Below are 19293 nucleotides of genomic sequence, written 5' to 3'. Positions count from 1 at the left end.
AGCCACAACTACTGAGCCTGCGCGTCTGGAGCCTGTGCTCCGCAACAAGAGAGGCCGCAATAGTGAGAGGCCCGCGCACCGCGATGAAGAGTGGCCCCACTTGCCGCAACTAGAGAAAGCCCTCGCACAGAAACGAAGACCCAACACAGCCAAAAATAAATTAATTAATTAAAATTTTAAAAAAAAAGAATCATGTGTCTGAAAAGCAGTGACCCCAATCTAAAAAAAAAAAAGAACTGCCACACAAAGACACATACACAATTTGGCCAATCATTTCAGGGCTCAGAGTTACCCAGGCTGAGAGCTTCTGGTCTAGTCTCTCATCTCCATGTTACAAGTGGTCTCCCTGAGGCCCAGAGGGGAGACACGTATGAGAAAGTCCAGGTTGAGTGAACAGAATTAGGTGGAACTGAATTCTGAAGTGGGATCCAGAAGGGCCAGTGGGCAGAGTTTGTCCTTATCATCCTTCCAACCTAAAACACCAGGACCATCTTTCATTTGCCTCAGCAAAGGAACCTTCTCTTTCAAGGTCTGATCTGGTACCAAGCATTTAATTCTTCTTTTCCAGAAGACTGCAGTAAAATCTTTTAAACATGCAGATTTGCAAAAATATACCACTGGTGAAGAAAACGTTGGAAAGAGTCAGGTTAGAAATCAGCTCTGAGCAAACTTCATCATGAATAGAGGGGCTCTGATGGAAGAAGGTTCCAAGTCACTACACCCAATCCTTCAATATTTGTAGAGAACAGTCAAGAGGGACCTGAGGGAAGCAACTTCCTATCACCTCATAGCTCACTATCTTAAAAGATCAAATACAATGGAAAAAAACTGAATATTAGACTAACTGGTTAAACTAGGTTTTGACTGTTAATATAAAAGATGACTGACATCTTACCATCATCTTAACTCATCATAACAGTCTAAAATTATTTACTAGTTACCAAAGAACTTTTCCAATACACAAGATAAAGAGGAGACAGGAGGCAGGCCTCAAACAAACCTTAAGCACATTTTAAAAAGAAGTATTTGGGACTTCCCTGGTGGCGCAGTGGTTAAGAATCTGCCTGCCAATGCGGGGGACACGGGTTTGAGCCCTGGCCCGGGAAGATCCCACATGCCGCGGAGCAGCTAAGCCCCTGCGCCACAACTGCTGAGCAACCCCCGCTCTCCACAACTAGAGAAAGCCCACACACAGCAACGAAGACCCAAAGCAGCCAAAAATAAATAAATAAAAATAAACTTACTTTTTAAAAAAATGTATTTTGTGAATTTTTTAAAAATTCTGGTGTGAAAGTTAAAAAAACTGAGAATATATCATATTTAGAAAAGAATCTCATGAGTTGATTATACAAGACCACCAAAGCTTATTTCAGAGGTTTATAATTACTTACAGAGAAGTAGAAATTTAATACACCAAGATTTATTCCAAGCTACAAAAAGAATTAAATGTAAAAAAAATGAAAAAAAAAAAAAAAGAGAGAGAAAAAAGTGAATCCATTAGAAAAAAACTCACTTTTAATATTCCTTCAAAGAGGCACCATGCAGTAACAGAGTCAGTCATTTCTTGCCCCACTTCTCTTCCCTGTGCTCTATCTCATGCCAGGAAAAGGAAAGGGGGTGACCCACAGCTGTCTTGAGTCAAGTCACTGCCCCCTGGCTGAACAGGGACTGGAGATGGAAGTTATCTTCTGATACAAATAACTGCAAAATGCACAAACCTTGTAAGAAAGTTTTCCAATTCTCACGCTCATCTGTATAATTTAAGCCAACAAATTTTAAATTTACTACATTCTGAAACCACAGATCATACATCACAGCTTAATCATCCACATCCAAACAACTCACCACCCGCCTGGATCCCGTTTCCGCTCTACCTGCACTACTAGATGTTTCCATTTCAGTCTGTTTATTTGTCTCCCTATGTCATCTCTGTCTGTGTTTCTCTTTTTGCTCCCCTCTGCTCTCCTGCTGTTCCTGCCCTCCTCTCTATTTCCTCCCTCACACCTGGCCTGCCCCACTCTGCGACCTGTTCCCCCTCTTGATGCTCTTTCTTCCCCCACCTCTGCTCCCTCTCTGCCCTCCGGGTTACACTCCTTCTGTCCGTGATACACTCCCTCCCTCCTCACTCTCTGGCACCCCAGGTGGCTATGGTTCCTTGGTGTTCTTCTTCCTTCCTCCGCTGTTCTCTCTCCCAGCACCATGATGCTCTGAAGACCATGGTTCCACCTCATTTACCCTCTCCCCCCGCTCTCTGTGTGAAGGGCCTCATCATTGTTGCCTCCCTTCCTACCGCTGAATCAGGGCCCCTCTATCTATGTTTTTCTCTAATCTGTGGAAATGCCTCTGTATAATTCACTTCTTTACTTTATCCACCTGTTACTTGCAAGGCTTAGTCTCTTTCATTTTATTGTCTCTTTACAAGTCCCTAAGCCAATCCTCTACGTCTCTATTGGTTCTCCCTCATTCTTTTCTCATCTCAGTTTTTCTATTCCTCTCTCAGTCGCTCTCTGTCTCAGCTTCTCCTGGTCCCCCTCGCCCACGAATTTACAGGGATGGCGACTGAATAAGATGCCCGCCTACCGGAAAAACACATTTTCCAGCGGGGAGACCGAAGAACATTGGGTGTCACACGGCTGGCCCAGGTCACCTCTCCCTACGCGGGGTGAGGGGAAGGGCTGACTACGAAGGGGAGGCCTGCGAAGCAGAAGGACCGGCCTGAGGAGACGCGAGGGCAGAGGGGCTGGGAGGGAGGGAGGGGGTCTCATGAGAGGGGCGGGCTCTCCAGAATCCCAGGACCGGGGAGAGGACGCGAGCTCTCCGGGAGCGGGGCGGCCGGCGCTGCCCTCCAAGGGCCGAGGGGGCGAGGCTGCGCAGCCGCGAATCCACCTCGCGGAAGAGGGCTTTACAGGGAGAGGGCTGAGGCAGTAAAGGGTTTTATGAAGGAAAAAGAAGCGAAAGGTGGGGTCTACCTGGACCTAAGGCAGAAAAGCCAAGGGCTCCGGGACCCACCTCAGAGCGATTTTAAACCCAAAGGAAAACACCAGACTTGTGACGGCAACGTCTGGATTTACTGGGGGCGGAAGGCCGGGTGCCGGCATTTTAGGTCCGTAGTGACTCGCAAGACGCTGAGGGTGGGGTATGGTGGACCACGCAGCACAAATTTACACTACAAAGGAGACACTTACCTCCTGGAGCTCGAGCTCCACGCCGAGCTCTCTACTTCCGGTTCCGTAAGAAACTGCGCACGCGCAGAGTTAGAGGCAGGGCTTCCGGGGACGGGAACTGAGTGGAGCGCGACCGCGAGGGGCGGGGCAAGGGAGCTCACGTCATCGCGGAGATCGCCAGGGGCGTAGTAAGGGGCTGAGGTATGTTACTTCCCGGCGCTTTGAAAGTGCCGATGTTGCGTTACTATCTAGAAGTTTTATGGTAAAAGCTTTACCGATGTGTGGGCCACTGATGTCGTAAAACTAACGCTTCCTCCTAACAAGTTGAAACGGCTTCAATAAAAAGCTGTTTTTCCCAGCAGTTTGCTCGCATGCCCCGTTCCAGAGGCTCAAGCAATTCAGAGGTTGGGAATGTGGGTCTCCAAGTGGTAGCTGTGGGGCAGTGGTTGGATCTGGGAACATTTCCTGCAGTTAGAATTAATTGAAGCAGTTTGAGGAAACAAAAGCTAGGTTTGTCTCTGTACTACAAACTAGAATGAGAAATACAAAATTCTCCCTAGGTAGAATGGTCCATTTCATACTGACATCCTGCAGAAGCGCTCTTCCGTTTCTATTCCTCATTCAGCCAGGAGACCAAATGCAACACTCTGCTCGGGTCCAGAGACTCAGGGACAAAACCTGGGGTCTGAGACTGGAGAAGTAAGGCATGTGATAATGTTCCTAACTAACAATTGTTTTGAAAAAGCAATACATTTTTAAAAATTGTTATAAATTGCATTGGTCTTTCTTTCGGCTAAAGTGTTTTATTTGCCTTTTAAAACCACCTCCCCCCCTCCCCCAGTTTTATTGAGATGTACTTGACATACGTCACTGTATAAGTTTAAGTTGTACAGCATAATGTTCTTACATATATTGAAATAATTACCAAAATAAGGCTAGTGAGTCTCCCATCATCTCAAATACATGCAATAAAAAGACAATATATATATATATATTGTCTTTTTATTAGAACTGCATTATTGATACTTCCCTGGTGGTCCAGTGGTAAAGAATCCGCCTTACAAGGCAGGGGACGCCGGTTCGATCCCTGGTCAGGGATCTAAGATCCCACTTGCCGCGGGGCAACTAAGCCCACGCGCCACAACTACTGAGCTGGTGCACTTTAACTAGAGAGCCTGCGTGCCGCAAACTACAGAGGCCACACGCCCTGGAGCCTTCGCACCACAATTAGAGAAAACAACCCACACGCCACAACTAGAGAGATGCCTGCGCGCTGCACTGAAGAGCCCGCGCGCCGCGATGAAAGATCCTGCAAGCCTCAACGAAGATCCCGAGTGCCGCAACTAAGACCGGACGCAGCCAAAAATAAATAATAAATAAATCTTTTTTTAAAAACTGCATTATTCATTAAAATACCTGCTCTATTCCACCCTTGTTTTTTTTGTTGTTGTTGTTTTAATTTTTGGCCACTCCCAAGGGGATGTGGGATCTTAGTTCCCTGACAAGGGATCAAACCCAAGCCCCCTGCACTGGAAGTGTGGAGTCTTAACCACTGGACCACCAGAGAAATCCTATTCCACACTTTTGAGAGTTACCTTTAAATATCTTTCAGAAAAACTTGTTTATGAAATTATAGTTAAGTATATAATAACTAAACAATGTAATTTCAAACTGACTATATATTCATTATGAGGGTAATTAGAAAGTTTCACTTTCTATATTCAAATTGTAATATAGTTTAGCTCTTTGGTTTTTTATTTCGAAAAGTTCTGTCAAGTGTGGATAAAAGAGCCTATAAAATATACAGCCTTTAGAAGACATTGCGATTTATTTCCATCTAAAGGATAATTAAGTTGCAATATTTCTAAGGGTATTTAGTAAGGAGAATGTCCTGGTGTAGCACATATATAAATACAAGAAGATATGTCACATTTTAAAAGTTGCAGTGACTCAAATTTTGTGAACTCTATTAGGTAGATTACTCTGTATTATACAATATTTCTAACTAGCCATGTTGGCAAAAAAGCCATTTCAGCATGGACTTCCATGATTCCAAGCAAAGAAATGAGTCTGTAGTGGAACTTTCATTAAACACAGAAAAATAGAGGAGAAGCCAATTATAGGAGAAAGTCATTTTTTGAATGGAGAGTTTTGTTGCAGGAAAATAAATATATTCACAAGGGAAAAAGACCCACTAAATTTCCTAAATCACAGGAAGATTTTGATATGTCTCCCTGTATTTCATTATGAAACAGATGCAAACAATCCAAAAATGTAAAAAACACAAGGATATAGTTTGAGACACACACACACACACAAACCCTGTCCTAGAAAATTTAAAAATACACATTTTTGAGTTCAGATGGAATGACTGAAATATTTACCACTGTCAAACTTAGGTAGGGACAGGTTTTATTCCAAGTGATTATTACAATATAGAGAATGCTCCAGCCGTAAAATCTGTAAAGCCTTAAAATTCAGACCAGAAAAGAACTTTTTTTTTTACACCAAGAGGTCAACAAGTGGGAGAACTCCCATATGGTGGAGTGGATGACCAGGTGGCACGAGCTTACATACTCGGGGGATGTTTTACACTAAAGTCACCTCTGCTTGGTTAAGTTCCTGCAGCGCTGTTGTTCTGAATTACAATGCTTAAAAGGGGTTCAAAACATAGGCCCCTTGGGAGAGGAGAAAAGCATAAGTAAATTTTGATTAAATCATGGTAACTGCCATTATACCCAGCGATAACTGAAGACAAACAATAAGGCAATGGATGGGAATTTGGAGGATTCTCATCTGGCTGCTTTCTAAGTAAACAAGGAGGCTATCACGAGTCTTACTGAAATTAACGGGGAAGTGTACTTCTTAGCAAATAAACTGTTTCCTTCCACACAAAAGAAGAAAGGGAGGTCTTTAACCTTCAATATTTTCCAGAGTTACAGACTTGGAGTAAAGTCTAACATTGTCTCTACATAATATGATATCAAGCAAAATTCAAAAAATAATAAATACACGTTATATTTGAAAAATGGAATATTAGAAATTTAAACCAATAATGATAATAAAAAACTTGCCCAGGAACCTCAGCATTTGAGTTTGGATGGCACTGAAGGACCCTGTATGTTCATTGTGCCTCTGTTGTGTCTGTCCCTGTCACGTGCAAGAGAAATCATTAAGTGTTGAAAGATGTTGCTCTAAATCATCAAGTCAGAGGTCTGTGAACTATATAAACTGAATAAAACCCTAGAGGTTATTTTAAGACCAAAATTGTTCTAACTCTATTTCTGTTTTGTAGGTAAGTTCATTTGTACACTTCTTTTTAGATTCCACATATAAGCGATATCATATGATATTTGTCTTTCTCTGTCTGACTTCACTCAGTATAATCTCTAGGTCCATCCATGTTGCTGCAAATAGCATTATTTCATTCGTTTTATGGCTGAGTAATATTCCATTGTATATAAGTACCACATCTTCCTTATCCATTCCTCTGTTGATGGACACTTAGGTTGCTTCCATGTCCTGCCTGTTGTAAATAGTGCTGCAGTGAACACTGGGGTGCATGTGTCTTTTCGAATTATGGTGTTTCACCTTTTTTTCCTAAAAGTCCCTGGGCAAGGTACCACTGCTGGGGAGGGGATGCTTTCCTCCCTCCACAGAGCACCTCCTGGTCCGTGCTGGGCCGGTTCTAGGCACGGGAACTGGCTTCAAAATTTCACCACATGCTGCCTAAGCCCACCGGAGCACATTGAAGAATTTTCACCATCATCTTCAGTCAATATCACACCCTTTGCACATGAGAAAGTTGAGTACCTCCCCCAACCCCGGCTGTCACCACAACAAAGAGACATCAATAAATGAAACTAGTAAAAATACGGTAATGTATGAAGGAAAACAAAAAACAAAAATCAGCCCGCCTCAAGCTCCTCCAAGTCAAGCAACAATGAGTTCACAGGAGCCAGATGGCAAGTGTAGCAGCTCATGATCAAGACTTTCCCTTGTCTCTGGTGGAGCTGCAGCACCAATGGAGGGTGAAAGAACACATTTATTTTACATATGGATGGAGAAAGTGATAAGTTATGGACAAGAATTCCTATGAGGGCTTCCCTGGTGGCGCAGTGGTTAAGAATCTGCCTGCCAATGCAGGGGACAAGGGTTCGAGCCCTGGTCTGGGAAGATCCCATGTGCCGCAGAGCAACTAAGCCCGTGTGCCACAACTACTGAGCCTGCACTCTATAGCCCGCGAGCCAGAACTACTGAGCCCACATGCCACAACTACTGAAGCCCACGTGCCTAGAGCCCGTGCTCCGCAACAAGAGAAGCCACCTCAATGAGAAGCCTGCGCACCACCATGAAGAGTAGCCCCTGCTCGCCGCAACTAGAGAAAGCCCGAGCGCAGCAACGAAGACCCAACGTAGCCAAAAATAAATAAATAAAATAAATAAATTAAAAAAAAAAATTCCTATGAGAGTTCAAATAATAAATAAACTTCTGTATTCCCATAGAACTCTCCAACAAGAGCGTTCAGAGTTTCTCAAACACTATTAATAAGGAAGCTTCCCCTCAGCCCTTCTGAGATCTGACCTGTGTTCACTATCTACAGCCTAGGGCTCTTTCTCTTGCTACAAAGTGGGTAAAATAGTCAAATGAGAAGCAGAAATTCCTCCACATAGGAAAAAAGAAACATGACTTGCTGTGGCTTTTCCTGAAAACTAGTTCTTTGTTCACCTGAGGATTGAGGACATGACCGATGGGTCTAGAAAAATATTTCAAAAATTCACCCACTGCTTGCCTCCTTCTGAATACACAGCGAACAGTATAATATGCAGAAATGAAGCTCTTTTCCTAGAACTCCTAAATCGAAAGCACATGGGTAGAAAACAGGAAAGTGGGTATGTTAAAAGTTTGCCATTGAGCTTTATAAATAAACTGTGTTCATTTGCAGAAGCCATCTGACTATTGTCTCTCTTACTCTGACCCCCCCCATTCCTGCCTCCATCCTAGCATTTTTGTTTTTCTTTTTCATTTTTGAGGACTGAGTCCCATTTTAAATATTAAGTACAGTTAGATACTCTCTCCAAAAAGAACTGCCACACACAGAAACACAGCCAATCTGGCCAATCATTTCAGGCGTCAGTGTTGGTCAAACTGAGAGTTTCTGGTCTAGTCTCTCATCTCCATGTTACAAGTGGGCTCCCTGAGGCCCAGACGGGAGACATTTCTGAAGAGGTCTACAATGAGTGAATAGAACCGTGTGTAATGGAATTCTGAAAGGGCCACCTGAGGGGCCAGTGGACAGTTTGTCCTTATTTCCCCTCTCATTTAAAACACCATCTTTCATGCGCTTCAGCAATGGAAACTTCTCGTTCAAGAACTGATCACACTGATTACCAAGCTTGAATGGCATTCCAGGAGCTTAGGCTTCAGATTGAGGGCTACAGGGAGAAGGGGAGGTTTGTATGGGGAGGAGGGAAGGGCTCTTACAGGGAACAAATGGGAGGGTGGACAGATCCAAGACAAGGAGATTGTGATGGGCTGTCCAGCCGAGAGAAGACGAAGGCCTGGAGAACATGGGTGCAGTGATGATAGGAAGAATTCTGGTAATTCTTCTCCAGAAAAATCACAGTAACATAATTTAAAAATACAGAATAGCAAAACATAGCTGAAAACCTTTTTAGGGGTCAGCTCAGAAAGAAACTATGAGCAAACTTCTTCATCATGAACACAGGGGCTCTGATGGAAGAAGGGACCAAGTCAATCCAGTCCTTCCTTCATTTGCAGAGGACAGTTAAGAGGGACCTGATGGAAACATCATCTCACATCTCGCCATTTCAACAGATCACAGAAAAAGGAGGAAGATGGAATAGAAGGGAACTGGTTAAACTAGATTTTGAATGTTAATATAAAAGATATTTGACATCTTTGCCAAGTACTCATCAAAATAGACTAAAATTATTTATTACTTACTGAAGTACTTTTCCAAGATCTCAGATAAAGAGGAGGAAGCACACAAACATCAAACAAATGTCAAAAATATTTAATGGGAAATAATTTGTGAATTACATTAAATCTAAAATTTCTGGTGTCAGGAATTCACTGGCGGTCCAGTGGTTAGGACTCTGCGCTTTCACTGCCGAGGGAGCGGGTTCAATCCCTGGTCGGGGAACAAAGATCCCGGAAGCCATGTGGCGTGGTCAAAAAAAAACATAAAAATAAAAAAATAAAAATGCTGGTGTCAAAGATTTAAATAATTGAGAATCTATTATATGTAGAAAAGAACGACGTGAGTTAATTATAGAAGGCCACCAAAGCTAAGTTCAGAAGTCAGTAATTATTTATAAAAAAGTAGAAATTGGACATATTAAGATTTATTTCAAACTCCAAATAATTAACTGTAAAAAAGAAAAAAAAAAGTAAATCCAGTCCAAAAAAACCCCCAAGAGTTTTAACATTTCTTTAAAGAGGCACTTTGTGGTGATAGGCATCTCTTTCCCCACTTTTCCTCTCCCCGGTCCTCTACCCCATGTCAGGAAAAGGGAAGGGGGTGACGGACAACTGTCTGAGTCAAGTCACTGCCCCCGGGCTGAATAGGAATTACAAAAGGGTATTATCTTCTGAAACAAATGATTACTAAATGCACAAACCTCATAGACAGTTTTGCAATTGTCATCCTCATCTGTGTAACTAACCTGAGGCAACAAATTTGAAATTTATTAGATTCTGAAGCCACAAATCAATTTATCACAAATTAATCATCCATATCCAAAGGCACCGCCCACCTGAATCCAGTTTCCCCCCTCTAAATACACTACTATATGTTTCCATTTCGTTCTGTTTATCTATCTCCCTATTTCTTTCTCTTTCTTTTTGTTCCCCTCTGCTCTACTGGTGTTCCTGCCCTCCTATGTCGACCCTCACACATGTCATGCCTGCTCTCCAACTTGTTTCCCCTCTTATTTCTCTTTCCCCTCAATCTTTTTTTTTTTTAAGATTTTTTAAAAATTAATTAATTAATTTATTTATTTATTTATTTTCGGCTGTGCTGGGTCTTCATTTCTGCGCGAGGCCTTTCTCCAGTTGCGGCGAGCGGGGGCCACTCTTCATCACGGTGCGCGGGCCTCTCACTGCCGCGGCCTCTCCCGTTGCGGAGCACAGGCTCCAGACGCGCAGGCTCAGTAGTTGTGGCTCACGGGCCCAGTTGCTCCGCGGCATGTGGGATCTTCCCGGACCAGGGCTCGAACCCGTGTCCCCTGCATTGGCAGGCGGACTCCCAACCACTGCGCCACCAGGGAAGCCCCTCTCCCTCCATCTTTGACTGCCTTAAATCTGTCTTTCTGCCTTTCTTTCCCATCTCTGCTCCCTCTGTGCCTTTGGGGGTACACCCCTTCTGTCCCTGTTAGGCTCACTTCCACCCCATTCTCGGGCACCCCAGGTGGCCATGCATCCTTCCAGCTTGCTCTCTTCCTCTGCTCCTCCAATCACTAGTTTTCCTGCTTCTCTCCCAGCATCACGATGCCCTGAATGCCAAGTTTCCAACTCCTTTATCCTTGCCCCCCACGCTCTGCGTGAAGCGCTTCACCACTGTTGTTCCCCCTCCTATCACTGACTCAGGACTCCTCTCCCTATGTTACTCTCCTACCCCTTCAGATCCTGTTTCAATTACTTTATTTTAGAGAACTGTGACTTTCAAGGCTAAATTTCTTTTATGTTACCGTCTCTTTGCAGGATCCTCAGCCGTCATCTATATTCTCATTGGTTTTCCCACACTCTTCTCTCCTCAGTCTTTCTGTCTTTCTCAGTCCTTCTCTGTCTCTGCTTCTCCTGATCCCCCTCGCCTACCTATTTGCAAGGATGCGACTGAAAAAGATGCCTGCCTACCGGAAGAAAACATTTTCCAATTGCGCTGAAGACAGAAAAACAATGGCTGTCACATGGCTGACCCAGGTCACCTCCACAACGGGATAAGGGGAAGGACTGACTACAAAGGGTGTCACATGGCTGACCCAGGTCACCTCCACAACGGGATAAGGGGAAGGACTGACTACAAAGGGTGTCACATGGCTGACCCAGGTCACCTCCACAACGGGATAAGGGGAAGGACGGACTACAAAGGGTGTCACATGGCTGACCCAGGTCACCTCCACAACGGGATAAGGGGAAGGACGGACTACAAAGGGGAGGCCTGCAGATCAGAAGGACCGGCCACAGGAAGACGCAAGGGTCTGGAAGGGTGGAGGGGGCGTGGCGAGCTCTCCAGAATCCCAGGACCAGGGAGAGGACGCGGCCTCTCCAGGAGCGGGGAAGCCAGCACTGCCCTCCAGGGGCGGAGGGGTCGAGGCTGGGGGGGTAGATGTAGTAAAGGGTATTTACTTATTTATGCAGCACACGGTATCTTCGTTGCCACGTGCGGGATCTTCCTTGCTGCCTGCGAGATCTTCGTTGCAGCATGCAAGACCTTTAGTTGCGGAATGCAGGGAACTTTAGTTGTGGCATGCGAACTCTCAGTTGCCGCATGTGGGATCAAGTTCCCTGACCAGGGATGGAACCCAGGGCCCCTGCACTGGGAGCACGGAGCCTTAGCCACTGGATCACCAGGGAAGTCCTGGTAAAGGGTTTCAAGCAAGAGAATGTCGAAAGGCAGCTCCCACGTGGACGAACGGCAGAAAAGCCAAGGGCAGGGACCAGCTTCAGGGTGAATTTAAACCCAAAGGAAAACATACACGACCTGGAACGGACCTGTAGGTGATATCTGGATTTACTTGTATCCCGGATGCTGGGATACAAGGTCGAGCCTTTCCCAAGACCCTGAGGACAGAATAAGGGGGACCACGCAGCACAGACTTACAGAAAAGGAGACTGTGAAGTGTGAACTTCACCCCGTGTACTCCAATTCCGGTTCCAGAGGAAAGTGTGGGCGGAGAGAAGCAGGGCTGGGCGGGGGTGGGGGTGGGGCGAGTAGGGACATCAGGTCAGCGCAAGGAGGACTGTAGGGCTAACCCGGGGAAGGAGGTGCTTCCCTGGACCTTGACCTGTTTATTTTAAGTTAGTGACAGTTTTTGGTGTTTTTTTTAAAAATTTATTTATTTTTGGCTGCGTTGGGTCTTCGTTGCTGCGCGCGGGCTTTCTCTAGTTGCGGCGAGCAGGGGCTACTCTTCCTTGCGGTGCACAGGCTTCTTGTTGCGGTGGCTTCTCTTGTTGCAGAGCATGGGCTCTAGGCGCACGGGCTTCAGTAGTTGCAGCACGCAGGCTCAGTAGTTGTGGCTCGCGGGCTCTAGAGCACAGGCTTAGTAGTTGTGGCTCATGGGCTTAGTTGCTCAATGGCATGTGGGATCTTCCCAGACCAGGGCTCGAACCCGTGTCCCCTGCATTGGCAGGCAGATTCTTAACCACCGTGCCGCCAGGAAAGTCCTCTGTGACAGTTTTAAGGTAAAAGCTTAAAATTTGTGGGCCACTTACGCTGGAAGCTGTTTCCGCGAGATGAAAACGGTTTCAAAAAAGCTGTTTTGCCAGCAGGTTGCGCCCATATCCTGCTAGCGAGGAGAAAGCAATTCAGAGGCCTGGAAACTTGGGTCTCCAAGTGGTTGCTGTGGGGCGGTGGATTCAGAAATACTTCCTGCACTGGGCGTTTCTCTGTATTACAAACTAGAATAACAAATACAAAACTCTCCCTAAGTAGTAAGTGCTACTTCTTACTCACACCCTGAAGAACAGCTTTTCCATTTTCTCTTCACATTCAAGCAGGAGGCCAAACTCAACACTCTGCTCAGCTCCAGAGACGCAGGGACAAGACCTAGCATCTGAGACTGGAGGACTAAGTCATGCGAAGTTTATCTCCTTATCACAGAAGTAAGCTGGTGAGGACTTCCCTGGTGGCACAGTGGTTAAGAATCCACCTGCCAATGCAGGGGACACGGGTTCAAGCCCTGGTCCGGGAAGATCCCACACTCCATGGAGCAACTAAGCCCGTGCGCCACAACTACTGAGCCTGCGCTCTAGAGCCCACGAGCCACAACTACTGAGCCCTCGTGCTGCAAATACTGAAGCCTGTGCGCCTAGAGCCCATGCTCTGCAACGAGAAGCCACAGCAATGAGAAGCCTGCTCACCGCAACGAAGAGTAGCCCCTGCTCGCCGCAACTAGAGAAAGCCTGCGTGCATCAACGAAGATGCAACGCAGCCTATAAATAAGTAAATAAAGGCTCAACTTAAAAAAAAAAAAAAGCTGGTGAGACATGAGCTACTCTTTTTTTTAACTTTTTTTTGATGTGAACCATTTTTAAGTCTTTACTGAGTTTGTTACAATATCGCTTCTGTTTTATGTTTTGATTTTTTTGCCGTGAGGCATGTGGGATCTTAGCTCTCCAACCAGGGATCAAACCCACACCCCCTGCATTGGAAGGCGAAGTCTTAAACACTGGACCAGCAGGGAAGTCCCTAAGCTACTCTTTATCGACGTGATGAAGGGTCTTCTGTTTTCTGTTACTTGGGAAAGAGAACCACATGTGACTTGTCATTTGCATTGGGCATGGAGACAGTACCCACATGTGGATGAACTGGATATTATGTTAAATCTTTTCCAATGCAGACATACCTGCTGGTAAGTCTTCATGTAATCCTGCAAAGGACCAATTGAGGATGTATCGAATCTAAATGAGTATACAATAACTGACCTGAATTATCCAATAAATAATCTTTCTTTCACATCAACACTGTGGGGAAATACAATTACGAACAAAACCAAAATGTAAGACCAATAAATTTCCTCCACGTAGGTTAATACGGAAAGGAAACAGCTTTACTATTGAGTAATCATTACTCATGATTACAACACACAACCCGCTTCATATCCTGATTCAGCCACTTGCTGGGATGGAACTGAATGAGTCTTTAAACCTGTCTTTGTCCTAAATTCCTTCATTTCTGAAATGAGAATAAGTACTTTTTTCAGAGATGAAAATTCAGTAAGTTACTATGCATAATGCATTAATAACAGTGACTTGTATTTGAAGTGTAATATGAAAGACAATAGAAATAAAAATTAAGATCACTTATTAAAGGGGACTTCCCTGGTGGTGCAGTGGTTAAGAATCCATGCTCCCAATGCAGGGGGCCCAGGTTGGATCCCTGGTCAGGTAACTAGATCCCACATGCATGCCGCAACTAAGAGTTCACATGCCACAACTAAGGAGCCCGCCTGCCGCAAATAAGACCCAGCACAACCAAATAAATAAATTAATTTTTTTTTTTAAAGATCACTTATCAAAGAATCTATATTATTTTGTTTAGTAACAAAGTCTAAGTGGAGCATAATGGGTATCAGTTGTCATGCTAAAAATAGCACAAATCTTATTTTCTCTGCAAGGAGCTCTGCCTTTGAATGTCAATACATCACTGGGAAATGGCAGAATGGCTTCCAGGCATTTGGCAATGGAGATTGTCTCCTTGTTACAAACTATAGTTGGACTCTTGGGGTCTATCTCATTAATCCTTTTGGTTTCACTGTGTGCTTCCTAAACTCCACATACTGGATTTTGAAACACCTGACCACAGCCAACTCCCACATTAAAAGATTTCAGTTTACCCTCATGACATTCCAAAATGAACTAAAGTCCTAAAGGCTTCCATGGAATTAAAGTCCTAAAGGAACTCCTTTCATATTTACAGTGCCTCTACTTTCTACCACTCATTGAGTTATGTTCATTTTCATTTCACAGGAATCCTAAAACAACCCACTGATTGAGAGATCCTTTGGTTTAAAACAAGGGAAATATGTGGGGAAAGAAAAAAGTAATGCTAAGAAAAAACTGTATTCAAAAAAAACTTTTTTTCTGGAATTCCCTGGCAGTCCAGAGGTTAGGACTCTGCTCTCTCAATGCAGGGACCGGGTTCGATACCTGAATAAGGAACCAAGATCCCCTAAGCTGCGTGGTGCAGCCAAAAATATATATATGTATATATTACAGTAGAAAATTAACCATGTAACATCACATTGCTTAATACCACAATTTGAAATTGAGATTTTAAGAGCCTATCGATAATTGCTCTTCTAGTAAATTGCTTAGTTATATTATCTGATAAACACTTCCAAACACCCATTTTTATTAATCTAGGATAAAAATACCTTAGGCAATTTATTTAATATTTTATAAGCATTTTCAACAACCATATTGCACAATGAGATGAATGTGTGCTGCAAACAAAAAAATGTAATAAATTATTATCATAAAGAAAAGTGTGGGGCTTCCCTGGTGGCGCAGTGGTTGGGAATCCGCCTGCCAATGCAGGGGACACGGGTTCGAGCCCCGGTCCGGGAAGATCCCACATGCCGCGGAGCGGCTGGGCCCGTGAGCCACAACTACTGAGCCTGCGCGTCTGGAGCCTGCGCGTTCCGTAACAAGAGAGGCCGCGACAGGGAGAGGCCCGCGCACCGCGATGAAGAGTGGCCCCCCCCCCCCCCCCCCGCTCGCCGCAACTGGGGAAAGCCGTCGCACAGAAACGGAGACCCAGCACAGCCCAAAATAAATAAATAAATAAATAAATAAAATTTAAAAAAAAAAAAAAAAAAAAAAAAGAAAAGTGTGGTGTTCCTTATCAAGAAATCAGGAGTTTCAAGAGCAAATATTCACTGTTTTGTCAAACAGTTAGACCCCATTTTTCAGTGTTTGACTAGTGACACCTTTTAATCTTCGGGACAACATCTTCCCATTCAGCCTGAGCAAGCTGATGAAAAAGCCTGCAGGGTCCCCTTCTTTGCTTCAACCTGGAGTTCAAACGTCAAGCCTCATCACGTAATTTCCTCAACACGTCAAGCCAGTCACCATTCCCTGTCCTCTCAAACCATTTTTTTTTTTTTTTTAATAAATTTATTTATTTATTTATTTATTTATTTATTTATTTATTTTTGGCTGTGTGGGGTCTTCGTATCCGCGCGAGGGCTCTCTCTAGTTGCGGCGAGCGGGGGGGCCACTCTTCGTCGCGGTGCGCGGGCCTCTCACTGTCGCGGCCTCTCTTGTTACGGAACGCGCAGGCTCCAGACGCGCAGGCTCAGTAGTTGTGGCTCACGGGCCCAGTTGCTCCGCGGCATGTGGGATCTTCCCGGACCGGGGCTCGAACCCATTTTCCCCTGCATTGGCAGGCGGACTCCCAACCACTGCGCCACCAGGGAAGCCCCAAACCATTTTTTGAACACCTTGGAAGTCTCCAACATGTGCCTAGAAAGCTGAATTATGTAACATTCTCCTCACACTTCAATGTTAATAGCACCCTCAATAACCAAACCAAACTTTGGGTGGGGTTCCACTATACTCCAGTAAATGACCACAAGTGCAAACTAGCAAAAACAAAAGAATGTTTTAAGGGTGAATATATGAAATTTCTCGTTTCTCAAACAAAAACGTTCCCATTGTATAATACTCATTTTTAAAAGAAAATCCACGAACACTGATCCTTTAAAATTAATACACTGATGGACTTCCCTGGTGGCGCAGTGGTTAAGAATCCGCCTGCCAATGCAGGGGACAGGGGTTTGATCCCAGGTCCGGGAAGATCCCACATGCCACGGAGCAACTAAGCCCATGCGCCACAACTACTGAGCCTGCGCTCTAGAGCCTGCAGGCCGCAACTACTGAAGCCCACGCGCCTAGAGTTTGTGCTCTACAACAAGAGAAGCCACCGCAATGAGAAGCCCATGCATCACAACAAAGAGTAGCCCCTGCTCACCACAAGGAAAAGCCCACGGTCAGCAATGTAGACTGCATGCAGGCAAAAAAAAAAAAAAAAAAAAAAAAGGCACTGAGCTCAAAAAGGACAAAAACATTGTATGATTTTTAAATTTTCTAATATTTTGCATGTATTTACTATATTGCTATTTTCCCATCATGTAAATCAAGGTGCATGTCATGACATTTATGTAAAGGACAAATGTGAAATTGCATGATTTTTAAATTTTTAGTATTTTGCATACACTTACTACATTCCTATTTTCTCTTCATCTAAATCAAGGTGCAGGGGGCTTCCCTGGTGGCGCAGTGGTTAAGAATCTGCTTGCCAATGCAGGGGACAGGGGTTCGAGCCCTGGTCCACATGCCGCAGAGCAACTAAGCCCAAGCACCACAACTACTGAGCCTGTGTTCTAGAGGCCTCGAGCCACAACTACTGAGCCTGAGTGCCACAACTACTGAAGCCCAAGCGCCTAGAGCCTGTGCTCTGCAACAAGAGAAGCCACTGCAATGAGAAGCCTGCGTACGGCAACGAAGAGTAGCCCCTGCTCGCTGCAACTAGAGAAAGTCCTCGCGCAGCAACGAAGACCCAACAGAGCCAAAAAATAAATAAATAAATAAATAAAATTAAATCAAGGTGCATACCATGACATTTATTTAGACACATGAAAGAACAAGAAAAAATACATTCATATACTGCATATTCAAGAATGGGGAGCAGGTATTAAGGAGCGTTAAAAAAAAATAAAACAGTCCCAAGGTGGAGAACAGCTGTAATGTTCTGTTCAGTGTGGACTGTCTTATGATTAGTGAGATGTGAGCCCCGAGTAAAGTTTTCTCTCCCATTCACAACATTTGTGAGGTAATCTCCAGAATGAATTCTTCGGTGAATAAATTCCTTGTTTAAAGGACAGGACACAATAATTACATTTATTTGGTTTCTAACCATAATGAATTTACTAATAAAGCCTAAGGTGGGGACACCTGCTAAAAGCCTTGTCACATCAAAACATTAAAGTCTGTCACCAATATGGATTACCTGATGGTATTAACTTAGGCTTGAAAGCACACTGAAGAATTTGCCATGCTCATTATATCTGTAAGACTGCTCCCTAGTATGTAATCTCCAATGACTTGATAGGGTTGAACTTTGACTAAAAGCTTTGCCACACTCATTACATTTGTAAGGTTTCTCTCCAGTATGAATTCGTTGATGCCTTCTAAGGGCTGGCTTCTCATGAAAGGCTCTGCCACACTCATTACATTTGTAAGGTTTCTCTCCAGTATGAATTCGTTGATGCCTTCTAAGGGCTTGCTTCTCACGAAAGGCTTTGCCACACTCATTACATTTGTAAGGTTTCTCTTCAGTATGAATTCGTTGATGCCTTCTAAGAGCTGGCTTCTCACGAAAGACTTTGCCACAGCTGTTACATTTGTAAGGTTTTTCTTCAGTATGAATTCGCTGATGAGCTGCAAGGTTTCCTTTCATACTAAAAGCCTTGCCACACTCATTACATTTGTAAGGTTTTTCTCCAGTATGAACTTGTTGATGCCTTCTAAGGGTTTGCTTCTCACGAAAGAACTTGCCACACTCATTACATTTGTGAGGTTTCTCTCCAGTATGAATTCTCTGATGATGCACAAGGACCGATTTTTGATTGAAGACTTTGCCACATACATCACATTTATATGGTTTTGCTCCTGTATGGATTATCTCATGTTTCCTGAGGCCTGTTTTAAAAAAAAAGGTTTTCCCACACAAATTACATTTGTAAGGTTTCTCTCCAGTATGAATTCTCTGGTGATATTTAAGGTATGAATTTTGACCATAGACTTTGTCACATACATCACATTTATATGCTTTTGCTCCTGGATGGATTATCTCATGTTTCCTGAGGTCTGTGCCACAAAGAAAGGTTTTCCCACAAAAACTACATTTGTAAGTTTTCTCTCCAGTATGAATTCCCTGATGACGTTGAAGGGATAGATTCTGACGATAGACTTTGCCACATATATCACATTTATATAATTTCTCTTGAATGTGTGTTATCTGATGTCTTTTGAGGTATAAGCCGATAGGAAAAGTTTTGCCACACTCATTGCATTTGTAAGGCTTCTCTCCAGTATGAATTCTCTGGTGAACTGCAAGACCTCCTTTCTTATCAAAGACCTTTCCACACTCATTACACTTGTAAGGTTTCTCTCCAGTATGAACTCTTCGATGAATTACAAGGTATGAATTTCGGCAAAAGACCTTGTCACATACATCACATTTATGCAATTTCTTTCCTATATGGATTCTCTGATGACTCCTGAGATTTGAGACCTGATGAAAGGTTTTGCCACACTCATTACACTTGTAAGGTACTTCCCTGTGTGGGCTCTGGTCTTGTGTCAGTATTGAAGGATGCAT

At 44.0% G+C, this 19293-nt stretch overlaps 2 protein-coding genes across 2 annotated transcripts in view; both read right to left on the bottom strand.

Annotated features, from left to right (window-relative positions):
* Positions 1–3212, bottom strand: part of LOC133078657 (zinc finger protein 665-like) — a 19558-nt gene extending 16346 nt beyond the window's left edge. The window contains exons 1-2 of the mRNA XM_061173793.1: positions 3186–3212; positions 1514–1701 (exon numbers count right to left, since the gene is read on the bottom strand). The gene's annotated coding sequence lies outside the window, so the exon portion shown is untranslated. The remainder of the gene's footprint in view (positions 1–1513; positions 1702–3185) is intronic.
* Positions 2680–19293, bottom strand: LOC133077759 (zinc finger protein 836-like). Its single transcript, XM_061172516.1, has 4 exons — positions 18559–19293; positions 18060–18447; positions 3186–3238; positions 2680–2916 (listed from the first exon to the last, which is right to left on the bottom strand). Exons 1-4 carry the CDS (start codon positions 19291–19293, stop codon positions 2680–2682), a joined length of 1413 nt encoding a protein of 470 aa, XP_061028499.1.

The sequence above is a fragment of the Eubalaena glacialis genome, chromosome 18 (assembly GCF_028564815.1).
Source record: "Eubalaena glacialis isolate mEubGla1 chromosome 18, mEubGla1.1.hap2.+ XY, whole genome shotgun sequence".
NCBI lineage: Eukaryota > Metazoa > Chordata > Mammalia > Artiodactyla > Balaenidae > Eubalaena > Eubalaena glacialis.
The sequence above is the reverse complement of the archived record's forward strand: the minus strand, read 5'-3'. Positions and strand labels throughout refer to the sequence as shown.